At 41.5% G+C, this 26,111-nt stretch overlaps 1 protein-coding gene across 1 annotated transcript in view; it reads left to right on the forward strand.

Moving 5' to 3' along the window:
• The first annotated feature begins 6,152 nt into the window (after positions 1-6,152).
• Positions 6,153-26,111, forward strand: part of LOC108922534 (potassium voltage-gated channel subfamily H member 6-like) — a 45,557-nt gene continuing 25,598 nt past the window's right edge. Inside the window, exons 1-6 of the mRNA XM_029250263.1 lie at positions 6,153-6,587; positions 12,730-12,960; positions 16,297-16,449; positions 16,580-16,689; positions 19,746-20,034; positions 20,183-20,376. Coding sequence (XP_029106096.1) covers positions 6,512-6,587; positions 12,730-12,960; positions 16,297-16,449; positions 16,580-16,689; positions 19,746-20,034; positions 20,183-20,376 — 1,053 coding nt within the window. The 5' untranslated portion in view covers positions 6,153-6,511. The remainder of the gene's footprint in view (positions 6,588-12,729; positions 12,961-16,296; positions 16,450-16,579; positions 16,690-19,745; positions 20,035-20,182; positions 20,377-26,111) is intronic.

Below are 26,111 nucleotides of genomic sequence, written 5' to 3' on the forward strand. Positions count from 1 at the left end.
ACAAGTAACCCATGCTGCCGCGAATGTTAAAATATGCAGGAGGGTGGCAAAAAACCTCAATCCCTGCAGAGTCAGGGCAAAGACATTTCTGAAAGTGTCTCTGCCTATTCCAGAAGCCCAGCTCATCCCACACATGTAGTATGATTGGTGCTCTCCCCGCATGTCTTAAAGATCTTCCAGTTCTCCCCCTCGGTCAGCAGCGTGAGGTCGAAGAATGATGATGGTCCATTGCATTAAAAAAGCTGTGATGTGAAATGATGTGAAGTGATGTGATGGGGTGTCTATAATTACGTGCTGTCGACTCTGAAGAGACTGCTGAGATCATGATTGCCATTCTAATTAAACACTGGTCTTTCAGACACACATAAACCCAGTGGAATTAGCACATCCATATAGAAGCACAGTAAACACAAGTCAAGTTAAGATGAAAAAGAAAATGGTATCCCTTGTCTAATAATCCTACAACTGATGAAGCAGCTGCATCAAGACAAAAGTGACACATTAGCACTGGTTATCTGCACATAATATTCATATTCTTACATAACTCTCAGAAATTCACAAATCTTTTGTAATATCTAGAGGTCTATGGAAGCAACCTGAAAAAGTTAGTAGTAACATTGATAGATTAGGTCAGTGTGGTGCTTCATAGCTCCTGGGCTCTGGATTTGAATTTCAATCAGACAGCCTATGTGGAGTTTGCATGTCAGCCACATTTTCATTTGGGTTCATTTGGGTTTCTTCTGAATGCTCTAGGTTCCTCCTACAGACCAACACCACGCATTTCTCTGTGACATGACTCTTAATTGCCTGTAGTGTGTGAGTGAGCAAATGAGTCTGTGTGATTGCCCTGCTGTGGATATGCATTAATAGATATTGGATGGATGAAGGATTAAGAGAATATTCTGTAGGCTGCTATTTCACTAACAAAGCAGAGAGTACACAAGCTGAGGGGGTGTGGTGGCGCAGTGGGTTGGACCACAGTCCTGCTCTCCGGTGGGTCTGGGGTTCGAGTCCTGCTTGGGGTGCCTTGCGACGGACTGGTGTCCCCTCCCGGGTGTGTCCCCTCCCCCTCCAGCCTTGTGCCCTGAGTTGCTGGGTTAGGCTCCGGTTCCCTGTGACCCTGTATGGGACAAGCGGTTCTGTGTGTGTGTGTGTGTGTGTGTGTGTGTGTGTGTGTGTGTGTGTGTGTGTGTGTGTGTGTGTGTATATATATATATATATATATATACACACACACACACACACAAGCTGCCTGTTCTGACTACAGGAGGAAGTGAAAGACCAACTGTATCCCTTATCTCCTATCCTTTGGAAGTCACCCTTTCTCCTTGGCCCTCAAGTGTGTTACCCACTTCAATGCACATTCCTAGCCCTCCCTGGAGTCAGGGGGAGCCATGCAGGGTGACCAGCTAAATATAGCAGGGACATCCACACCCACCAGGGGAACATGCATCCCACACCATGCCTGATTTCCCAGACTGTGGCCCCTTGGCCACAACTCTAGTCCCCATGCTAAGCTTGTTGAATCCACACCCTTCACTGGCAACACAACATCTAATCCCTGGGGACTGGACACAATAACCTGCTGGCTAAGTTTTCTTCACAGTATGATTTCTTGCTACAAAAAAATCAGTGAATGAGTTTATTATGTGGAGGAGGCTTTTCTTTAGTGTCTTTGTACTTCTGTGAGAATATCAGCAGGGATGGGATCATTGTGTTGGAATGACAAAACAAATCTTGTTTTGTGTTTAGCAATTTATATTTATATTTATATTTATATGAGTGGCATGGTGGCCCAGAGAGTAATGCTGCTGTCTCGCAGTGCCTGGGTGGTGCAAAAGGACATGGATTCGATCCCCACTCAGTTTGTGTGGAATTTGCATGTTCTCCCCATGTCTGCGTGGGTCACCTCCAAGTGCTCTGGTTTCCTCCCACAGTCCAAAAGATATGCTGTTCAGGTTCCCCATAATGTGTGAGTGACACAGAGAGAGTGTGTGTTCCACTGATGTATGAAAGAGTGACCCTTTGTAAGCAGTGTATCTAGCACTTGAAGTCACCTTGATGAATAAGGTGTGTAGGCTGATAACACTACATAGTATCCATTGTAAGTTGCTTTGGAGAATAGTGTCAGCAAAATAAATAAATGTAAATATTTGTGCTGGGCAGGTATATCTAGTACAGGTCCACAATCTGTTATCTACAATTCTGAAATGCAAAAAAGTAGTGAAACTTTATTTGTAAGTTTAACACCAAACCTATAAAAACTAACCTGATGATGATGTGAACGCTGATGAATATTGCTCTCTAGGATCTTTAAGCCACCAGATGCAGTGAAAATTTAGTGCAGGTATACGTACAGGTGTTTACCTTTGTTTAAACTTGTATATGTTTGAAATTTTACTGAACATTTTCCATAGAAATAAGTACAAAAATATTTCTTATATATTTATCATACCATTTCATTGACCAGTTTATTACTATATAAAGAAATTGTAAATAAACTATAATCCTATTTAGAGTATTTATTTATCCCATGTAGTGTGAATATTTCTATGTTTCACTGCAGAAATAATAATGTGTTCATTATTATTATTTTGAGGTGCTGGCCCAGATCTTGCTGGGAGTGTTTTATAATGCACTGTAGATGGACGGGGGGGTACAGTGGCGTAGCGGGCTTGGCATGGGCCTGCTCTCTGGTGGGTCTGGTGTGACCCCTCCCCCTCTGGCCTTGTGCCCTGTGTTGCTGGTTAGGCTCCAGCTTGCCGCAACCCTGCTTGGGAGAAGCGGCTTCGGTCAGTGTGCGTGCATATGTGTGTGTATGTGCAGTATTAGTTTTCTAACATCTAAAAAATTCTAAATTCTGAAACCCCTTAGCCTTGCACCCTGGTTGCCGAGTTAGGCTCCAGTTCGCCCTGACCCCGCTTGAGATGAGTGGTTGTAGACTTGTGTGTGTGTGTGTGTGTGTGTGTGTGTGTGTGTGTGTGTGAAACACATCTATGGGTTTCAGATAAAGGATTGTGAACTTGTACTACTCATGTATTCCTCTACATAGTAACATGACTCAATGTTTTTCTTTGCAGTCAAGAGTAAGATAACACTTGCTTAGCCAATCAAATAATACAACAAATCTTTTATGGCTTTCTACCAGCATATTGGGCATGTCTGTTTATGGCATGGCTTAATTCTAAACACAATTAAAGCAGTTAGAATCCTAGTACCTGGCTTTAAAGGCTGTGAAAAGAATCTGTATTAAACTGACTCAGGTACAACAATCACTTATGCAGAATGTCAAGAGCAGCCACCCATAGATTTACAGCAAAAGGTCAGTGGACATTTCTAAAGGCCATCCTCACCCCGTCCTGTGGTTCGCAATCTCTCCCATGGATACACATATATTGCCTAGCACTAAACCACCTGCTCAAATCCACTGCTTTCATTGTGCCTGAAAACCTGCATTTCCATTACAATGAATTTCACTAAATTAAGACATACAAGTGAAAACATCACATGACAAGCTCATAGGAAGTAAGGCACATTTATTTCACAGTGTGAGTGGTCTGCTCAGGAGACCATGTAAATGGGCACAGCGAGTCATGGAAAGTACCCAGATTTCAACCTCTGTGTCTGAGCTGTAAGCACTGTGTGGTTCTTAGAGATGTCTGGAGCTTGTGTATACAGTGTAAAGAGCGAAGTGGCCCTCTGTAGCTTTGTGTCCTCAATCTTGCTCTTCCACACCCATTTGGGCCTTCTTGTCAATACTCTCAGCTCACTCCTTGGCCACTTCCCACAAATATAAAGAAAGAAAAAAATCCTTAGGGCTTGGCTCTTAGATCAATATGCTACCACCTGCCTGGGCTTACAGCAAACTCTGAAAGGGACTTTCTTTTGTTGCACTATCTATTATTTTCATAGGTCAGTCCTCCCTTAAACACACAACTCTACTATGGCCTTCCCTACCCTTTCCTTTACATGCCTTCAGGAATATTTGTTTCGTTTCAGGTTTTTACAAAAATCAGAGTGAAAAACTGTTTGCAGTGTCTTTAGAAATTTTCCAATAAAAGCAACATATCTGTATAAGTAAAAACACAGGTGTATAAAGGAGATGTTGGTGTCTAGAGGAAATTTGTTCAGTTCAGTTTGTGAACTCCTTGCCAGGCAGCGGAACTTGGGTCTCAGGTGAGGCCATGCTCCACAGCGCCGGGCCTCAGTAAGCCTCACCTTCGCCCACTGCTGCTCTCTGCAAAGCCCTGTGTGTGTGTTTGTGTGTGTGTGTGTGTGTGTGTGTGTGTGTGTGTGTGTGTGTGTGTGTGTGTGTGTGTTATTTTACAACTGTTTGACCCAGCTAAATTCTGCAACAGATGCCTCTTTGGCATTTATGAGTACACCTACAGCAGTGTGCCAGACTGGAGTGGTTGACCCCTGCCACAACTGGGTTTGTACCTTTGTGTCTGTAAGCATATCTATTTTAACACTCTCATGCTAAGTGCTTTTAAACTTGTGTATCCTTCTGTAGGGACACTCTGTTTGTTGTGGACAACAGTTCACCATGTTGCCTCACAGTTTCAAGGCTAGGTGCCAGTTTGTTTACAGAACCTCAAGGCAGTGGATCATCAGCCCGACTGCACAGTTGGAGCTGTGAAAATGAAGAAAGGCAGACGCTGCTGTGAGGTAAATACACTGCAAGAACTATCCATTGTGGAAGTACACTGTAGGTATGGATAGTGAAAAAGCATAGCTGGCACTGGGGAAGTTTTTAGTGAAGTCATTATGAGGACATTTTGTGTCCAGGTTGCCACAAATTTCAAAGAAGCATATGATTTTCGGCATAAAGTGAGAGCAAAAAGTGGTACTGATCATTGTTTTATTATATTCTAGATAACTGCCACTACTGTTTTTCTGTACAGGAGCATGAAAAGAAGTTTTCTTGCTGGGGAGGGGGTGGAGCTGTTGGGGTATGACTGCTCTATGCAGATAGCTGGAAGTGTAGACAAAGAGGCTAAGGACAGTCTGTAGGTGGAAAGGACACTGTGCTCATCTTCTCTGTGTGTCCTTGGCCTCGGGTGGCCAGCCCAGGCCTGCAGCAGCCCAAAGATGGTACAAAGATGTGGGAAGGCAATGGTTGAGCAGTTGGCTTCAAAGAGACCTGTCTTTTTCCCACTGGTTCTAAATATATCACACTTTAAGGTCGGCGGCATTTCAAGAGGCTGTCTTGTTTGAGACCTGACTTGTCAAAACAGCAAAAAAAGGTGCTGGATGCCTTGTCTTTCTTGTTCTGAAGAGCATAGTATCTATTATCTCTTAAATTTTCAGACTGTCCAGCTGCATTTTGTTTTCCATACTCTTATCATTTCCTCCTTGCCTGTTTTTCATCAGCAAACACCTTTTAAAGTGTCCACTCCTTCTGATGCCAATTTGAAATATTTATTTAAGACATCCTACTAATCCTGGAAAAAAAAACATATTAACCACAATAGACATCACAAATAACTTGAGACTTTGATGTGCTGAACAGTATGATTTGTACTGGATTCTGCAGTCTCACTGCACAATACTGGTTGGAGCAAAAATATTGGTAGTGCTCAGATAAATTACATTGAAACATGGGCGGGACATCAGTCTTGCTTGAACACTGGGCTTCCAACAGCCTCCTTTACACCTACATTATTGAGCACACTGATGGTCGCTCATTCTAATAGTCACCTCGCGATTTTAGTTAAGCAGGCAACTGTACTGTTGAGAAGGAAAAACTTATGCGACTTATCAACTCGGAGCCTGTTGTGTAACCGCAGCGCAGCGGAGAGATCAATTAAGTTCAATTAATTATATACCGCAGTCTCCAAATTGCTGTCACAGCTGCATGTCACCCAAAAAACAGATTAAATTACAAGGGGCTCAGAGACAGTGATAGGCGCTCTATTTAGAGCGACTCTGCTCTCTGTCACGCTGTCAACTGACGGCTCCCTGCGGCCACATCGTGAGCTCAACGCGCTCCGCCGCTTCTTCCTGGACGACCTGTGCGCGTCGCCACGCCACGGCCACGGGCACAGCTGTCCACGGACACTCTCATCTTTCTCTCGTGATTGAGTGCAGGCTTTTGCATATTTATAACGCCATCCCTTGCAGCGATCACGTTATATATATATTATATATATATAATTTCCGCGTCCCCTCCTTTTCCTTATTCTTCGACTAGTCAAGCCGTTTGACATAGCGACCTTATCTCGCGCTGCAACGCGGCAAAGCGCCGCGCGCCACCCGCCTCGTCGCGGCTCGGCTCCGGCTCCAGCGCTAGGTGTCGTTTGAACTGTCGTCCTGACGGAGCGCGCGCGCGTGAAGTCGACTCCGCGGCTGTGCCGCGTTAACCGGCGCTCCTTCGTCCCCGGCCTCTGTCACTGCTTCCTCCATACTGCCCGACATGCGTCTCAGTTTTACTCCCTGGGCGCATACTTTTTTTTAAATAGGACAAAGCCGAGGGGTTAATGCGTTGGAAGACGCTGTTCGGTACTTGAAAATGCCAGTGAGACGAGGACATGTAGCCCTGCAGAACACGTACCTGGACACGATCATCAGGAAATTCGATGGACAAAGTAAGTAGCCGGGACACGCTGTGTCCTGAGAGAATAAATAGAAAGTACCTTTTTTCATAGGACGCGGGCGTTTCGCGCTTCGCCCACGTGCGCAACGCTCGAGGCGAGTAAAAAGCCGAGATTGTTTGCTGTTTCGTATGGCGAATGTGTAACTTCCCAGATGTTCAGTAAGTGGAGGCAAGGGCTGCGTGTTACCTTCTTTATCTTTCTCGTGTTTCATTTAAATGGTTCGTTACATGACGTTTTCTGAAACGTCGCCGAATCATGTGTTATTGTTTGCCTCAGCACAGGAGAAGAATATATATATTAAACTTAAAGTTGTACTTTCGCTGATGGTAATGTGTCGTTAAGTAATTAATTATTTTCCCTCCCTGAAAATGTGAAAGCACCTGTTGTGTGGGTCCTGTACAAAGTGAAGTTAAGAGGAAAGACAGGATTAAGTGTCTTCCTTTGCCCGAACTACTCCAGCTGGTAAATACGGGCAAATTCTTCACTTGAGTGTGTCTCGGGTTCAGTATTGTAGCAAACAATACAATTCACTGTGTTGCAGGATTTACTACAGCTGTACCTGGGTCAAGTCAGAAGAATCACATGAACAAGTAGAGGGATGTTTAAATGTATAAATGCTTTATCATACATGTTACAGGTTTGCCTTACTTAAAATACGTAGCCATACAGGTATTTACTTACTACTATATCCTCCTGACTTGTGTTTTTTGATTGTGTTCGAGAAACATGAGCGCTGCCTGCTCAATCATTCCCCTGTTACCCCCACAGTGAAATTCGGGGCTTCGGTATTTTCCTATTCTCCTTCTTTTTTCATATTTGTGAGAACAAAAGGAACATTTCCTAGTGATGAGTTCACTGCTCAGTAGATTTGGAAAAATTAATTTGTTTTTAATGTGCATTGCAGTGGCTGTGTTTACATACTAGATGTGTGCACCACATTTATCTTTAAAAATAAATTGACATTAAACTTAGAATTTGTATTATGTGCTCATTGTCCTTACTAAAGATGAAAATACTTTATAAGTGAAATATCACAATAAATGTACACATGGCACATGCTGTTGTCAGTGCAGATTCATGGAAACTCACCACATTGTGAGAGATTTTGAATTGTGCCCCTTGCTGATTCCTAAAAAGCCACTCCTCTCCCCGAGGCTATGTTACAGCTTTGCTGTAAACCGTACGCCAGAGCTTACCCCAGCCGGTTGCTGTAACAACCGCGACCCCAGGACCTTGTGTGCCAGTGCCTTTCTTTCAGCTCCACCCATCAACTTCCTACTTACACTCTCAACACCACAACTCCGCAATACCATTATTGTTTTGTGTATTCAGAATCATTTGGATTGCTTACTCTGCTCAGTAATTCCACTGCTGAAGTGGACAGGCTGAGTGCAGGGCTTAAAAATAGGAACAACCTCTTTGAGGCAAAGGAAAAAATACAAAATCTAATATATTAAAAAATATATGTTTGTTTTTCACCAAAACCTTGTGGACTTTTACTTTGTGTGTACAAGATATCCTTGTTTTCCATAATCCCATGCTATCATGTGAGGAAATTAGCTATCACAGTAAAATACTTTAGTCTCTGAAAACTTTTCAATAGAATCAAGTCTAACATGAAGTGTATTGCGTTTCTCCTTGTTGCATTGTGAGTTTCTGTGCATGATGTGATTGAAAACATGTGGTTTCTTTATCTACTAAGAGTCCGTGCATCAGCACTGCAGTGGAGCCCTCATTCATGTGCCAGACAACACAGGTCAAATCTTCACTAAGTGCGTGTGAAACGGCTGCATATTTCACCAAATAAGGCAAATGGACACATAAACCAAATCACGAGTTAGTTTCACAGCTGTCCTGCATGAGTGACTCAGGATTCCAGCGACTAGCAGAAACAGCTACATGTAGATCTGCTGATCGTAATTCATCATCAGTGAACTAGTGTTTTTAAATAAGTGTTTTCATTTGCTAATAGACCCTTGTCAGCCATCAAAATACCTTGTCTATGATCAGCTCTACCGTTGAGTTTCATATCACTTCTGTCATGCTCAAGCAAATTGCACAGTTAATATTTCATATGGTTAATGCCACAACAAGAATTTAATGTAATACATGTCTACTATCTTGTTTCTTCTCTGTTTATGAAAATTCCATGGCAAATGGTTCTTAAGATTATGGCTGTGCTTACCTTTTTGACAAGTGGTTGTTCCAATAATCAGTTACAGTGTTTTTCTGTATTTCTACCTTCATGTAAAAATCTCACATTTAGCAGATTGCTGGTAATGTTGCTACTGGCAAGGTATAGAGCTTTCTCAGTCATGGCTTTGGCCTCTTGAAATCTGCAGGCAGATAAGAGAGTACCAGCCTTAAATCCTGGCAGATAGCAAAGCTGGTTATATGGAGAGGCAAAGCCAATGGCATAGAGTGCATAGAAACAGCCCAAAATAAACTGCTGTCATGTTAAAGCCCAGTTGCTTACAGGCCACTGCTGGGTGTCAGGTCAGATGTTTCATCCCGAGGGTCGGAGCTATGCAGGAGCTGGCTATCAGAGGCTGATGTCAACGGGAGACTTAGCTAGATGGGCAACAGTGTGTGTGTTCAAGAAGGTCAGTCTGACTCTACTCTCAGCATGTCCTCAGATGAGCATTTACTCAGCAATTATAGCTAAAACTGAGATGTTCCTCTTAATGATTTGTTTTCGGGCTGCTCCAGTGTTTCTATACCATGTTTTTTAATGTTTTGTCTCCTCTGTCTTTCTCATGGCTTAAAAAAGATTTTCCTTGTATTGATTTGTATATGTTGCTGTCTCTGTGAGCAGTAGCTCACTACCCTGAGACAGAATGTTTGATGTACCTTATTGAGAGTGTGTTTTCCATGTATGTGCGCTGTCATAGCTGTCTCTGTTGAGCAGGACTGTTGAATATACTATACATTTTCCCAATGTATGGTGGGATGTGGATGATCTTTCTTAATTGTTGCTGTTGCCTCCATGGCCACCCAGGTGTTTAGCATCATCTGTCTTCACCAGGAGAGGAACATGCTGTTGCTGCTTAGCAACAGGCTAATTGTGCTGCATAATTGTGTGTTATATAATCCAGCAGCCCCTGTACTTTGTGACCCAAAATGCCACACTGCTGCTCTGAGTTAATCAAGAATATGATTTTGTTCTTCTGGATACTTACGTTTGAGTGAACTTCTTGTGATTCCTTTTCTTCCCGCAGTCTCTTTTTTGGAACTTTTTTGGGTCTCGGTATTCCTTCCTTGAGCAGTTTTGCCTGTGGTCCCCCTGTTAGTCATCTTGTAATTGTGGTTAAAATGTCAGTCCAGCCTTTCTAAGGATTTCATCTGGGAATATCAAAATCACTTTTATATAATAAAGTTATTTATTATATTGGAATTATTATAATTAATGAGCACAATACATTAGGATAAAACTTACTACGTGATTAGCAAGTTTTAAGCAATATTTTCAGAACACCTCTTTTTAGTGTCCTAAAAATGGATGAATGAGATCTCCTACCATCATGAATGACCTCTCATGAAACCACATAACCTCCAGTCCTACCCAATGTGTTTTTTTCAGATAGCTTCCTGTTGAACAACAGAAACTTAATTTGTAATTCAGCAAGCAGTCAGCAATTTTGCTTTTTGCAAAAAGCAATACTTTTACCTATGTTAACTGTATGAGCATTGTATTCCCATAGCATAAATTCAGTGTTCTTATTGTGTTTCACTCTGACTATATCTGTCTGCACATTTGTTGGAATTAATTGTTAGCTAGAAACAAAAGTCTTTGTTTGATACACTAGGTAGCAATAAACATTTGAAATATGATTATATTTTATCCATTGAACTTTGCAATTTTTAATTTTCTTTGAAAGTGTTATTAATTGCCAAAGAGGCAGAGGTAACTATGCCTGAAGGTATACATACAGCCTTTATCGACCACTCTTTGTGTTTTGATTTTAGGGTTAGTGGTTAGAAATTGATTGGCCAGAAGACAATTAGGTTTATTTCCCAGTTTATATTCCCCATGTTGCAAAGAGCAGTCGCTTATTAACATTATTTGTATAATTCAGCTGACATTTAGCCTTTCTATTAGTTAGTCAGTTTCAGTTGTCCTGGGTTGGAGATCGTTTCTTTCACTAGCTGTTTCACTTCTAATTCAAATTTTTTATGCTCCTGGTCACATAGTTTTTTTTTTTATTTGGTAGGAATCTTTGGAAATTAATAAGAAGTGTAACTTTAGCTCTAGATAAAACAGTAATGGCAAAAGTTGTAGGCTTGAAAGTACCAGTGTATATTTTCACAAATTCCCATACAGGATGGTTCATTATACAAAAAAAGTGGAGTTCTGTCTCAGTTGCTTAGTTTTATAGATCCTTTGAAAATCAACTTCTAAATACACGACTCCACGGTCTGAGAGTACGCTAGGGCCAATAGAACCAATCTGTCAAGAGCTGACTGTATGAATAAAGCTGTTAACGATGAAAATATAGTCTAGTTTGGAATCTCACTTACGGAGATTAGAATAAAATGTGTAATCCTTAATGTCAGGGTACAATTCTCTCCAGATATCAACCAGACCATTCTTTTCTAAATGCCCCATTTAGTCTGAAGAAGGTCTGGGACACAGTTGATGCCTTCAGGAAATGCAAGCCTGATGGGCCTAATGGCTTTCCTGTGGAATTCTATAAGAAAATCTTGCTTAAATTATGCCCTATACTAATGCTGCTAATTAACAACATTCTCAAAGAGGGCCATATCCCTGAATCTAGAAATAGAGCTTCAATTAGTCTAATTTTAAAGAAAGACAAAAATCCATTAGAATGCTTCTTTTCATTTATTAGTTTTCGGAATGTGGTTTTAAAGTTGTAACCAAAGCATGTATTGGCATGTATTTTAGCAGTTTTAAAGGTGATATCTTGTTGCGGTAAACTTTCAGGTTGTAAAATCAATCTCTCTGAATCTCTGGATTTGCAACTGAATACTCCTCTTCATGGGGGGGTGCGGTGGCGCAGTGGGTTGGACCACAGTCCTGCTGTCCGGTGGGTCTGGGGTTCGAGTCCCGCTTGGGGTACCTTGCGAGGGACTGGCATCCCGTCCTGGGTGTGTCCCCTCCCCCTCCGGCCTTACGCCCTGTGTTGCCGGGTAGGCTCCGGTTCCCCGTGACCCCGTATGGGACAAGCGGCTCTGAAAATGTGTGTGTGTGTGTGTGTACTCCTCTTCATTTTCATTGCTGTTTCAATTTACAGGGAAACTGGTCTTCGATACCTTGTAATTTTTGTTACTACTAATCTGAATCACCTTCTAGACACTAACTGTTTGCTGCCCATTTATAATTTAAAAGAGGATTTAGCTTTTTGGACCTCTTTACGTATTTCAATATTTGGTAGAACTGAAGTTGTGTGGATGAATGTTTTACTTTGTCTGCAATACCTATTTAAAAATCTGCCCTATTACTTGTCAGATTAATTTTTAAGAAATTATACACCCTGATCTCTAGATTTATCTGGGGCAACAAAAAACCCATAATTAAACTCCCCAAACATTCTATAAAATATGATATTTTAGTGGGGCTGCACAAATGAAACAAGTGAATTATTGGTTCATGGTTAGACAATATTTTCAGTGGGTTGGTATGAAGTCTGCTGATGCTACACAAGACTGTTAAACTCTTTGGCTTACATTAAGAAGTTTTAAAAGGGCTTGTCTTTATCCAGAAAAATGGTCATATTCAACACTCTGCAGTATATCGGTTTTCTAAATGGTTATTGGATATATAATTTTTCTTGCAGATCAGTCAGTGGTGACTTTCAGCCTCCTAAGAAATAATTTTGACTTACCCAATTCAGACTTCTATAAATATTGACAGTATGCCACTTTACTGCAGTCAGAGAAAAGAAGAATGATTACTGACAAAAATGGCTAAAGTTGAGAAAGAGGTGATTTTACCAAGCAACTGTAGAGGCACAATCTCTGCTTTATATGCCGTTTTATTAAGTGCTGGTACTAGCTCTTGCAGTGCACTGAGGAACATACTGTCACAGTATATTACAACTTAGCTTTCTCTTTGTCATCCTTTGTCTCCTACTTCCTTCCCTCCATCTGACATTTTGGTTTTCTCTCACATCAGACCGCAAGTTTCTCATCGCCAATGCACAGATGAAGAACTGTTCCATCATCTATTGCAATGAGGGCTTCTGCCAGATGTTTGGTTTCTCGCGAGCAGAGATCATGCAACAACCATGCACCTGCCAGTTCTTGGTGGGGCCAGGAACCATGAAAAGTGCCTTGGCCCAGATAGGACAAGCACTTTTGGGTTCTGAGGAACGCAAAGTGGAGATCCTGTACTATGCCAAAGAAGGTATGCCAGGGTAATACCGGTCCTAGCCTAATCGCTTGCTGTAATTTTTCTTATTATCATGTGATAGTCCAGATTTTTAACCCTCTCAAAGTCAGCATTTGCATTGTCCAATGAAAGGATGTAATTTGTCTTGGTCTTTTCTTTAAAAGTGAAAGTAAAATTTTTTCAGCACTGCTCTGTTTCTGTCTAAAAAAGTGTTGGCTTTGTATTAATATCTAACTTTGGTAATTGGCTTTGATAAACAATGTGTGATTTATAGAACAAAAAGTAGTCATTGCTTTGTTTCAGTCATAAGTAACTTGATACAGAAAACAACTAAAACAACTAAGAAACAAGCATTTACAGTCTAACTACAGCAAGTGGCAATTGTTAGTCCATTTCTTAAAGCATCCACCCAGTACACTTGCTGCTACCCATACCTTTCTGACTTGATCACGTACCCTCTGCCACTATGCCTTTGATTGCATGATCATGTTAGTCTGCCTTCTTGGCATTCAGCACATTTTCAATATACATTTCTATGCTCTTGATTGGGATGTGATTTATACATAAAAGCTATGGAGGTATACGGAAATTAGGAGATTAGATTTTTCTTTGCATGAATGACATCTGAAAATTTCTAGTCAAATTTCTTGTCATTTAGCTGTCTGACTCAGAGTAACACTATTCAATATGAGGACAAAAGAGAGTGAATATCAGAATTGAGACATCAAGAAAAAATAGCTGCAGTAATTGCAATTAAAATGTTATAACAAAGAACAAAAGTGATAAAATGTAAACATCATATAGGAACATAAAAATGTAACACTATTTTATCCAGAAAGGATGGTGACATACTATTCATACATCATTATTACCTATCACATCTACTGCAGTTTTGTTTAGTGTCACTAGCCAGCTTTTCACCATGGCAACCCTTTCATTATGTTGAGGCCATTTATTTTTAATTATTTCATTATAAATGATTTTACTTTTATAGCCAGGTGGAGTCACAATTGAAGGCTTTGAAATACTGTCAAATGTTATAATCGTCTGAACCATTATGAAAGTGCGGTATCTGAAAAGCATGAATGGCTGGCATTATTATCTTATAGCTCCATCTGGCTTTTGTTATTGATTTGACGTCAGTGGTGGGCGCAGGGCAGAAAAAAACACAAGATGTCATTATATACAAAATTCCTCATGGTCTGACTGACTGACAGGTTTTTCATGCTACCTTTCCTTCAGGTACACATTCACAATACAAGCAAACATCAACAGAAAGGCAAATGTACAGAGAAAAAGCACAAACTAGTCCATTTATACACACACAGCACAAGCTCAAATGAAGAAATCACTGTTTGTTTTGTGCATACATAATGGAGTTTGATAATGTTGTGAGGCCCCTGTCTCTGCACTGTATGCTTAAGTGTCTGTCATTTTGAACCTCCACTCAACCACAAAAAGTTCCATTGCAGTATACTGTTTTATTTCAGAAGTACTCAGCTCAAGTGAGTATTAGATGAGGTTACTAGAACATCAGTGTATTTTTAATAGAATAGTGACACCCCCACCACTATGCCCACACCCCCATAAATGAGCACTTCACACAAATGGTGTGTACTTAGTGTACACAGTGCTAGGGTTCATTTATTCGGACTGGTTCTACATTGGACCAGTTTACTTCTCTGATTAACCATACAGGACAAAAGGAAGCACAAAAGGCCAGGCGTCATACCAGTCAGGAATTAAAATAAATTCTGGTACATTCAATACATTGTGCCATTAATGAACTGATATAAAATTGTGTTTGGCCAGGGATGGAGATTTGTGTAAATGAGTGACAAAACCAAATACATGAAGGAGACTAATGTCAGAGGGAACTGGGGCCCCCTACCATTTCCACCCACCACTTGGGGGACTATTTTTAGGCCTGGTTAATATCAATGTAGACCCAGGAGGCGAGGAAGTCTTGTCCTCTTCTAATCTGCTGCTGTGAAAGCCGTCTGTCTCTCAGGCAGTCCAGGAGGGATAGGCTTTTCTCAGGCCCTCCATCTGTCATTTATTATCACTCTAAAGGAGTAAGCAGTCCAGGTCACTGCAGGCCTCTAGGTTTATTGGGCACATCAGGCTCCAAAAACTAAAAACCTGAATCACTGTCCTCCCTTTGCATAATTTCCAACATAGTAGTGTTTGTGGTATCCTGCAGTTTTAAGGGTTTTGTGGCCTGACCTCCTGATCAGGGTAATTTAATGTACATGCTATAGTTGTAACCATGAGTCATGCTGCAAAATAGCCTAATGTAAACAAAAGCAATGGTACCACACCGATTCTATGTGTTTAGCCCAACAACAGTTGGAAGCTTATCAAAAGTTAAACACATAGGGTGCTATTTAGCAAAGTGATTCTTAGCCAGATGATGACTTGTACATGCATAGATTAATGGATAATATGGAATTCATAGTGGTCTATTTTTGATAGACTGTTCCCTGCTGACAATGCCTTACAGACCCTAGATCAGTGAAACAGATTATATCATAAAGACAGCTTTGTAAATAGGTAATCCAGCAAAAATTTATTACTGTTTAAAAAATCTTATTCAAAGAAACAAGAAAAGGTATCAGAGCAGAGACTCCAGGCTGTAATGATTAGGTGGCATCTAGCAACCATATGAGTGCATTTACGCTTCCTAGATACCCACAGGACTTGCATTACCTATAATGGTGCCTTCAGGCCTGTGATGATTACCAGTATTCTGAGGGTGAAGGGTTCATGCTGCATTGCATGAGCCCCACTGTGTAGTTATTCTGACCTTTTATAGAAGCTGTAGTTTGGGAAGAACCAAAAAAAGTACTGGAAATTATTTTCACAGCTACAGTTATATATCAGCCTACCGTAAATTGTAGATTTAGAAAATAGTCAATTTTATATTTTGCTTTTTCTTTCTTTCGAAGATAAGTTGAAATGAACAAATTGCATTTTGTTTGCGCTGAACAGAAAAAAACCTATCCAATAATTCTTTGTTGTTTTCAATTAACATGATAATCAAAGAATGTAAATTTGTCTTTGTACTCAGCTGTAAATAACAATTAAGAATTAAAACTGGAAAGGAAATTGATGTATAAATGAAAAATTGAGAGAACAGGGCACACAGCTTGCTAGCCTTTGCCTCATTGGTTTGGAATTTTTTTAGGAATTTTCTCAATAAATGCATAATAAATGCAACCAGTATGACCAGAGAGCAGCCAACATGCTGTAGTTATTGGTTGTTGGCACAGTCATGGATGCATGTCCTGGCTAGGATGTACATGCTGCATGTGTGACAAGCCAGGGGTACGTAATTTCCTGCTCTCTCAGGGACCTGTCTGCCCTGCCTGGTCGATGTGGTACCAGTGAAGAATGAGGATGGAGCCGTCATCATGTTCATCCTCAACTTTCAGGAGTTGTTGGACACGTCACCCAAAAAGGGCGGGCTTCGTCAGAGAATGGCACAGGGCTGGATCAAGGCTGGTCAGTCTGCGTGTGTTTGTTTTTGTTTTCTGTGTATGACAAAGAGACTGCTGTTATCATTAACAGCAGTCATGTTCCTATATGTGTATGGCCTATTGCAACAGCTCCTGACACCTCTGTGGTCTCCCAGGTCAAAGTCGCAGACTAAGGCTGAAGTTGCCATCTCTACGGTCCATTGCCCTGCACCGACCATCCCTCACAAAGGATCAGTTTGAAGGTGTGGTTGTGGACTATCTGCAGGTGAGTGGTTCACATAAATCAAGAGTTGTCATTTGTCAGAGCAGAAGAGTTCAAAGAACATTGTGGATTTAGGGTTTTAGTCCATGTTAAGATAATTTAGAAGAAATTATAAATTGATGGTAGTTTGTTACTGATACAAAATGGCTACAGTAGGCACACAGACACAGGTAGGAGCATGTCAAACTTATATTGTAGCACATAGCACTATTGATTTGGATGGGGCAAAGAAGGAAGCAGAGGTAGTATTCATGACAAATGATTTATTAAAACACCAGAGAAACAATGTTCTCACTCTGAGGACCCCATTCCCCCCAGGACCTGCACTTACAGCCAACCTTCTCAGCCTGCTTAACACCCCAAGCTCTCCTTCCACCATACTGGGAAACAGTCACCCCATCATTTTCCCCTTAAGTGCCCCCAGTGGTTACACACGTTCACTTCACATTATCCCCCATAATGCAACTTATTTATGCAAAACATCTTCCCCTCTAAATACCAGTAACGCGGGTCGTTACAATATTTTACAGTTTTGAAAATCTGTCCTGATCGCAATTGTGAAAATAGCTAACATTCCAATTACTCCAGTGTAAGAATGAATTCAGTGATTCTAAGACTGTGATGTAATGCCCTTATTATGGGGTCAGAAATAATTTTACTAAAGCAAATTCTATATGAAAGACTTCCCATGTCTGTGTGCACAGTGCAAAATCTGGATAATCCAAGCCTCTGAGTTATGTAAAATAACACTCTCTCTGCATATTAACAGTTACGCATATTGAATAGATATTCTGATCTCTACAGTTCATCTGTTGTCTTGCTACAGTTGTCAAGTGTCTACATAAAAAAAAACGCTTTTGTTTCATCCCAGCTGACATTTGTCAAATTTACAGATTAAATGTTCCACACAGGTGTCGTTCACCACCTAACAGAATGACAAGGTACTGTGGGCAAAATGGAGAAACAATATTAATGGTGTTGTATTAATAAGCAGCAGATTTTTGATATGTGGAATTACACTTTGTTTTCTCAAGTTACGGTACATAGAATAGCAAATGGCGACAGAAAAAGGTTGGACTGGGTCTGCTGTTAACGCTTAGAATATCTGGTTATAGCTATTTATAGTTAGCGTACCTGTTTCTGTGAGTCTTACAATCTCGAATGACATTTGATGTTGTGGTCATTGCGTCACTCACTTTAACCCACAAGTTTTGCAAATGGCTGTTGTTAGTGGAGTTGACTGTAAACTGTGAAGATCCAAAATTAATGATCTTTACCATCAATCCCTCTGCGTGAATACCAGCACAAAATATGAATAATTACATTGATAAAATATTCAGTCCTCACAAGTCATTTTTCTCTGGTCTAACTCAAGTCCTGAGTCACAGATCACCAAGTCTGAATGAAATAGGTTTTTATGCACAGTTAAGCAAGTCTCAAGTCTGAAAACGTTGCAACTTAAGACCAATTCTTATTCTCTTACACTCTTAACAGAGGTGGACGATATCGCCCATATCGTCCACCTCTGATATCAAGGGCACATCCACACCTGAGAGAATCAAAACAAAATTGTGCGGTATCTCAGACTATGTAACCAAGTAATGACACTCTCAGAACACCTGTTCAACTTTCAACCACCTGGTTCCAACACCCTATACCACTACCAACGCCACCAAGAAAGATTAGAGGGTGCAAAACCTCTGGAGTTATTGCTGTGAGGCTAGATACAGACCTATGGAAACTGACAGCCACGGTGCCATTGATAAAGTCTCACTTTAATGTCATCCAGGCTATTCTGGAACATCCTTCTATCCTCAAACATTTAGGCTATTTTGGAACATCCAGTTGTCCCTGAACATTTGGGCTTTTCTGGAACATCTAAACTAATTTGGAATATGATTCTCTGTTATGTTATGTAATTGATAAAAAATATTGTTTTATTGAAACACAATTACATGACTTAGACTTTCAAATTTTCCTGTTCAAACAGCTGGATGGTGTGAGGAACTTAAAGTTAAGTGCTTTGCTTAAGGAATCTACAGGGTACAATCTGAAACTGACTGCATTTAGAATTTATAGTTTAAAATTCAAAATCTTAACCACTACACTGCCCATTTTTGAATTACAGTTAATGTGTAAATACTTATACAACGGGGGTGCGGTGGTGCAGTGGGTTAAACCGCGGTCCTGCTCTCCGGTGGGTCTGGGGTTCGAGTCCCGCTTGGGGTGCCTTGCGACGGACTGGCGTCCCGTCCTGGGTTTGTCCCCTCCCCCTCCGGCCTTCCGCCCTGTGTTACCGGGTAGGCTCCGGTTCCCCGTGACCCCGTATGGGACAAGCGGTTCTGAAAATGTGTGTGTGTGTGTGTACTTATACAACGGGGGTGCGGTGGTGCAGTGGGTTAAACCGCGGTCCTGCTCTCCGGTGGGTCTGGGGTTCGAGTCCCGCTTGGGGTGCCTTGCGACGGACTGGCGTCCCGTCCTGGGTGTGTCCCCTCCCCCTCCGGCCTTACGCCCTATGTTACCGGGTAGGCTCCGGTTCCCCGTGACCCCGTATGGGACAAGCGGTTCTGAAAATGTGTGTGTGTGTGTGTGTACTTATACAATGTTCAGATCTGGTCTTTTGACATAGTGGTAATGTTATACACTAAAAATGGAAATGTGGATACTTTTCACTGCTTTTGACAAAATAGCATAGAATTTGCATAAGGAATTACCACTGCAATAATTCAGCTGTCAATACTTGTTTACATAATAGATACAGCTATAGCTGGCATTCACATTACCATGAAAGGGTATGGTAGTTTACCTCAGTTCTTTACTGACAGATTTTTGAAGTGTTTATGTACATGGCATGTAATGTGGGTGACGTGGATGTAATTAAGAACTTTTCTAGCTAGTGCCTGTATATCTGGAACTAAATAAAATGTGCTCTGAAACCAGCACTACTATTACACATGTGTACTGAAGCAGTTTGAACTTGATCTAACCAAATAAATACCATGTATACTATGACAGAGAGCAAGTTGTATGGTTCCTTTACCCTTAATTCCACCGCCCAGCCCAGCAGCGAAGAGGTACCCCTCAAGGAGTTCCGTATCCCATCCAAAGAGAGCTGCGTACAGTCAGAAACAGAGGCCCTGATTGAGCAGGACCATAATGCAGACCTGGTCGGCAGCACCTCCCCCTGTCACCTCCTGGACCCAAATGGCTCTTTCCCAGAGGGAGGGTTGCTCCGTAGCCGATCCCGTGAAAGTGTGCAAAGCCTCCGCCGAGCCTCCTCACTCGATGACATTGAAGGGATGCGGGCGGACTGGGGTGGCCGAAGCAGAAACTCCATCTCTAATAGTAGTGAGTTTTTGCTAGTGCCTCTCTATCTGTCTGCCCTCTATCTTGGACCCTTTTCTGATTTTCTCTTCATCCTCTACTCAATAATTTGTCTAAATTTTACAGTTAATATTTTCAACATCAGAATAACATGAACACTGTCTTTTTGCAGACCTGAAACCCAGCATGCTCAATTCCACCTCAGACTCAGACCTGATGAAGTACAGGACCGTTACCAAGATTCCGCAGGTCACACTCAACTTTGCCCATGACCGACTGCGGCCCCCCTCACCGACCGAGATCGAGATCATTGCACCCAGCAAGGTGAAAGACCGCACGCAGAATGTCACAGAGAAAGTCACACAGGTAGGTAGCATCCACTTTGGAACCATGGTGATATGAGCATTTAAGGGGTAATTAATTATCTTTTTGAATGTCCTGCTGATCTACATTTAAAAACTGGTCCCATAACAAGGGGTAGCAGGCAGTATAGTGGTTAGCGCTGTTGCATTGCAGTTGAACAACAAAGGTCTGAATGCCACCTCCTGCTGTCGTATTCACAAGCAAGACACTTAACCTTAAATTGTTCCTGTAAAAATTATCATCTGTACAAATGGGAAATTCATTTTAACAGCCTAACTTTCTAAACTGCACTGGAGTAAAGCATCAGCTAAATGTGAAACTTAAGCTCTCAGTAAATTGTCTTTAAATCTGTATATTGACGTGATTCAGTGTTTGATTATTCAGCAGCTTTGTGACTTTGATTTCCCTTTTTTAAATGCTAGATTCAAATGACAAGCGCTTTACAGATGTAAGTTACTCATGCATGCGTTGTCATAACTAAACATAGTGGAATTTGGGCTGCATTTTGTGGTGTATTGTTTTTCACTGAGCTAAGGGGGTGCGGTGGCGCAGTGGGTTGGACCGCAGTCCTGCTCTCCGGTGGGTCTGGGGTTCAAGTCCCGCTTGGGGTGCCTTGCGGCGGACTGGCGTCCCGTCCTGGGTGTGTCCCCTTCCCCCTCCGGCCTTACGCCCTGTGTTGCCGGGTAGGCTCCGGTTCCCCGTGACCCCGTAAGGGACAAGCGGTTCTGAAAATGTGTGTGTGTGTGTGTGTGTGTGTGTGTGTGTGTGTGTGTGTGTGTGTTTTTCACTGTTTACTGCCAGAAGTTCTGCAGCATAAATCTGAGCATAAGGCGTTTTTCATTAATTCATAGTTTTACTCAGGCTTTTGCAGATGTTATTATTGTCGTTGTTGCTGTTGTTTGTTTGTTTGTTTGTTCATTTTTCTATAATTTGGACATAAATAACTAACTAGGCCTGAATATAAGCATCAAGATACAAAAGCGTTGTGGAAGCTTGTGTACAACTTGTTAGCCAAGGAGACATGTCATTCCTGTACTGTACTATCTGTTGAAGCCACTGCTTGCTGCATTCAGTGACACAGTGCAGTTTGATGAGACATGGCTTTTTATAACCAGTGTGTATTGAAGACAACCTGTCATAAACATTTCTTGGTCCTCAGCAAGGTTTTATTTCCACTCATTTGAGCCGACCTGCATGCTGAAACAAAGTGGTTTCTAACAGATTTTATTACGTGTTTAGATGCTGGAACACAAAATGCCGACCCATCTACCATTCTTTTTCCACATTGACAGAGACAGAGTGAATAAACATTATGCAACCTTTAATCCAAATGAATATCTTTTCATATCTTCAAAAAACCAAGGTGAAAAATTTGGCTGCAAGTGACTTGTCCATAACTAAGGGGGTTTGCTTTTCCAAATATTAGCAAAAAAGCAGAGAATGGTATGGAACAATATCCAACAGTTATCCTCAACATACACTCATGTGAGTTGTGAGAATTTATTAGGAGTTTCATTAAATACCCTTACTTTGACTCATGAGGCATCACTTTATGTTTATGAAGTCCAGATTTGGATTTTGCCTGCCTCCCAGTAGCTGAGCACTGTGAGGCATTTACTCACTCGTTCATTTTCTATAATCGCTTCTTTTGGTCAGGAGCCTATCCCAGAATCAGTGGGCGTAAGGTTGGGGAGGTACACCCTGGACGGGAAGCCAGTCCATTGCAGGGTAACCACACACACAAACTCACTCACCCATTAAGGTCAGTTTAGAGTGTGCAATTCACCTGAACATACAAAACTGGACTGGAGTCAACTGACATTCAAACAGCCCTGACACTGTGCAACAGCAGTGCTACCCACTGTGCTGCCCTTGAGACATTTACATTTATTTATTTAGCAGGTGCTTCTCTCCAAAGTGACTAACTAGCATTTACCACTGGTTCTTAGCTGACACACACACACACACACACACACACACTTTCTGAACCGCTTGTCCCAGACAGGGTCGCGGGGAACCGGAGCCTACCCGGCAACATAGGGCGTAAGGCCGGAGGGGGAGGGGACACACCCAGGACAGGACGCCAGTCTGCCGCAAGGCACCCCAAGCAGGACTCGAACCCCAGACCCACCAGAGAGCAGGACCCGAGCCAACCCACTGCGCCACTGCGCCACCACGCCCCCCTCTTAGCTGGCACTTTTATCCAAAATGACTTACAATGCTGGATACACTGCTTTAAACTCCCTATAGTCATTCACTGATTTACAAATAGTTTGTGACTTATGATATAGGCAGCCTGTACTTACAACAGATATCCATAAATCTTACCATATTTTTTTTTATTCTAGACATTTGACCTTACATCTAATGATGGCCAGTCCATCTGTTGTATGGTAACATCAGCTGGCCTCACTGTGAAAGACACCCATATTTCTTATTGACTCAGTCAGTGTGCCTGTGTTTAATTTAAAGACTGTTTTGTTCATGATTCTACTCTCATAACTTTTTTTTTACAATGGGTAGTCAACAAAAACACGAGTATTGTGATCTTGCAGTATAGAAAATGCTAACACTTATACACACACACATTTTCTGAACCACTTGTCCCATACGGGGTCGCGGGGAACCGGAGCCTACCCGGCAACACAGGGCGTAAGGCCGGAGGGGGAGGGGACACACCCAGGACAGGACACCAGTCCGTCGCAAGGCACCTCAAATGGGACTCGAACCCCAGACCCACTGGAGAGCAGGACCTGGGCCAACCCACTGCGCCACCACGCCCCCCTGCGAACACTTATATGCTATCCAAAATGAAATGATCTAATGAGATCTGCTTTATGCTGTAATGAAAAGGGGCTAAGGTGACATGAAGTCAGGGTTGTTTAGCACTTGTGTTCTCTGTTTAACTGCTCTTTCTAATTGTTATACTGAGATTGTTCTAACTGTCCGGAATATGTTGTCATAAAAGAAAAAACAAAATAAAACAGATTTATAAACGAAAGTGAAAATAACAGTGTAAAATTGTTATATGCTACTGTATGTATATTATTATTCTATATTAGTATTATTTTAACATGAATAATCTGTAAATTAAGTCAAGGACCATCTGTATGCAGCAGAGCAATGTAATACATGCATACTATGGGCAATTTAGAGTCACCAGTTAAGATTAAATGCATCTTTGGACTGTGAGAGGAAACCCACATGAACACAATGAAACATGGGCATTTTTTTAACTGGAGCAATTATATGTATATTTATTCTGTGTATCTTGCTATTTTTATGGTTTCTTTTTGTCAGTAATTGTAATATATTTTCTCAACATGGGGGGGGGGTGCGGTGGTGCAGCGGGTTTGGCCGGGTCCTGCTTTCTGGTAGGTCTGAGGTTCGAGTCCTGCTTGGGGTGCCTTACAACAGACTGGTGTGTGTCCCCTCCAGCCCTGTGCCCTGTGCTGCCAGGCTACGCTCTGGTTCACCGCGACCCCGCTTGGGACAAGCGGTTTTAGACTGTGTGTGTGTGTGTGTGTGTGTTTATAAACATGTTTATTATTATATGTTTCATATAGTGACACACACAATTTTTGGCTTTTGTTGCAGTGCCAGCATAGCAGTGTACCATATGCATACATTCAAACGTTAAAGAGAATTTAGAGGCATCAGTTCACCTGCAAGGGGGTGCGGTGGTGCAGTGGGTTGCCCTGGGTCCTCCTCTCCATTGGGTCTGGGGTTCAAATCCTGCTTGAGGTGCCTTGCGATAGACTGGCGTCCTGTCCTGGATGTGTCCCCCCCCCCTCCAGCCTTACACCCTGTGTTGCTGGGTTAGGCTCCTCCTCCCTGCAACCCTGACTGGGACAAGCGGTTCAGAAAAGGTGTGTGTGTGTGTGTGTGTGTGTATGTATGTGAGTTCTCCTGAAAGTGACATCCTTGGGCTGTGGGAGTAAACAGAAGCCCCATGATTTACTAAGCGTGGTGTGCCAAATAGTTGCAAAGGCGCTGAATGAATTGCAGGCAAACAGTTGTGTGGTATTACGGCGTAATTCATTCAGTTCAATTTATTTTTAAAGAGCGCTCTTCTCATATAGTGACATAGAGCACTAAACAGAGGCATAAGACGAATATGGTGAAATGCAGTGGTTCATGTGGTGGAAAGTAACTAACTGTACTTTAGAATCATGCATCTGCATCTAGGTATCTCTTTCTGCTAATATAATGTACACATATTTTACATGATATGTAATTTGGAGAAAAGTGTCTGCTAAATGAATAGATTTAGATGTAAATAGACAAATATATGAGAAATATGCTGTATATTAAATTACTACAGTAACCATGCAGTAATTAAAGCTGTAAGTAAGCCTACTGATAATGAAGGAAAGGAACAAAAACATTCTCGACCAAAAGGCTACCCACCCCTCCTGGGCATTCTAGATTAAAGAAGACTTTTAAGTCAATTTACTAATAATAACTAATAGCTAATAATAACATTGTGACTGGGTGCTAATAACTTCATGTCCCAATTCATATACACACATATCGTCAATGAAAGTCAATGGAAGTCAATGCAGCGATTTCAGTACTGGTGTTGCATGGTCATACTTCCTAGTTCTTGTAACAATTCTCGCAGCAGCATTCTGTACCACTAATACGTAACTGATAAATAACGTAATTTCAATAAATATTTTGAAACTAATAATAATTACCTCTGAGTTATGAGAGTTCAACTTACAAAGGGTTTTTCAGGAATATATGGTTTTCATAAAGGGCCTTGATATAGGGCAATGCTGTATAAGTGTTTAGTGGCTCATCTGTCAGTGAAAGCTATAAGGGGACCCTTATTGATGCTCACTCAGCAATATATAAAGGGAGACAGTTTAGAGTGATAGTTTCCAAACACTTTTGATTATCTTACCTTTGTGTACTTAGACTTGAAAATCAATACAAAGAGACATTTATCTTTTTAATTACATGAATGTAGTCATATGTGTTTCATACATTAAATTGGCAGTACGGGTTTTTTATTTTTATTTATTTATTTATTTTTAGATTTATAGAGTGCTCTTCTCACGCAGTGACACAGAGAGCTTTAACACAGGCATAAGCAAGAAAAACAGATACAAAGAAGACAGTCGACTAATGGCTACCATAGTGAAGAACTTATTATAGAGCTATAAGTATACCTACTGGCCACCGGGGAAAGGAACAAAAACTCCCAACTGAAGGTTGAGGGAGAAAAAACCTCTGGGGGTCCACTGGCCAGCGGTTGCCCACCCCTCCTGGGCATTCTAGAAAGTAACAATTTGTAAGCTAGTGTGTAACAAGTAATAATTATAATGTTGGTAAATGGCATCTTGGATCCCCAGCTCGGCATGGAACATCTCGATCGTCATGGCAGATGGACATCATCCTCTGTCAGCACGGGATTCGTCTGTCACCACTGGCCGGCCTCCTCGGGTCTTATGTAGCGAAGTAGTGCTCAACGAGAAGATAGAACAGAGTTAGTAATTTGTTACTTAAGTAAATTTAATATACATTTTTATAAAGGTGATAAACAACCAAGGCAGGTCGAATTACATTACGAGGTGGAATGCCTGAGTGAGCATGTAAGTCTTTAGTCGGGTTAGAACATTTAGATGGTATAAATCCAAATTGAGCAAATAATTCATAAAAATTTTTTGTCTCTTTTCTTCATAACTATAAAGCAGTGGGAAGCTAGTACAGTTGTCAGTAATTGCAGAAGC

This window comes from Scleropages formosus, chromosome 3, assembly GCF_900964775.1.
Source record: "Scleropages formosus chromosome 3, fSclFor1.1, whole genome shotgun sequence".
NCBI classification, from domain to species: Eukaryota; Metazoa; Chordata; class Actinopteri; order Osteoglossiformes; family Osteoglossidae; genus Scleropages; species Scleropages formosus.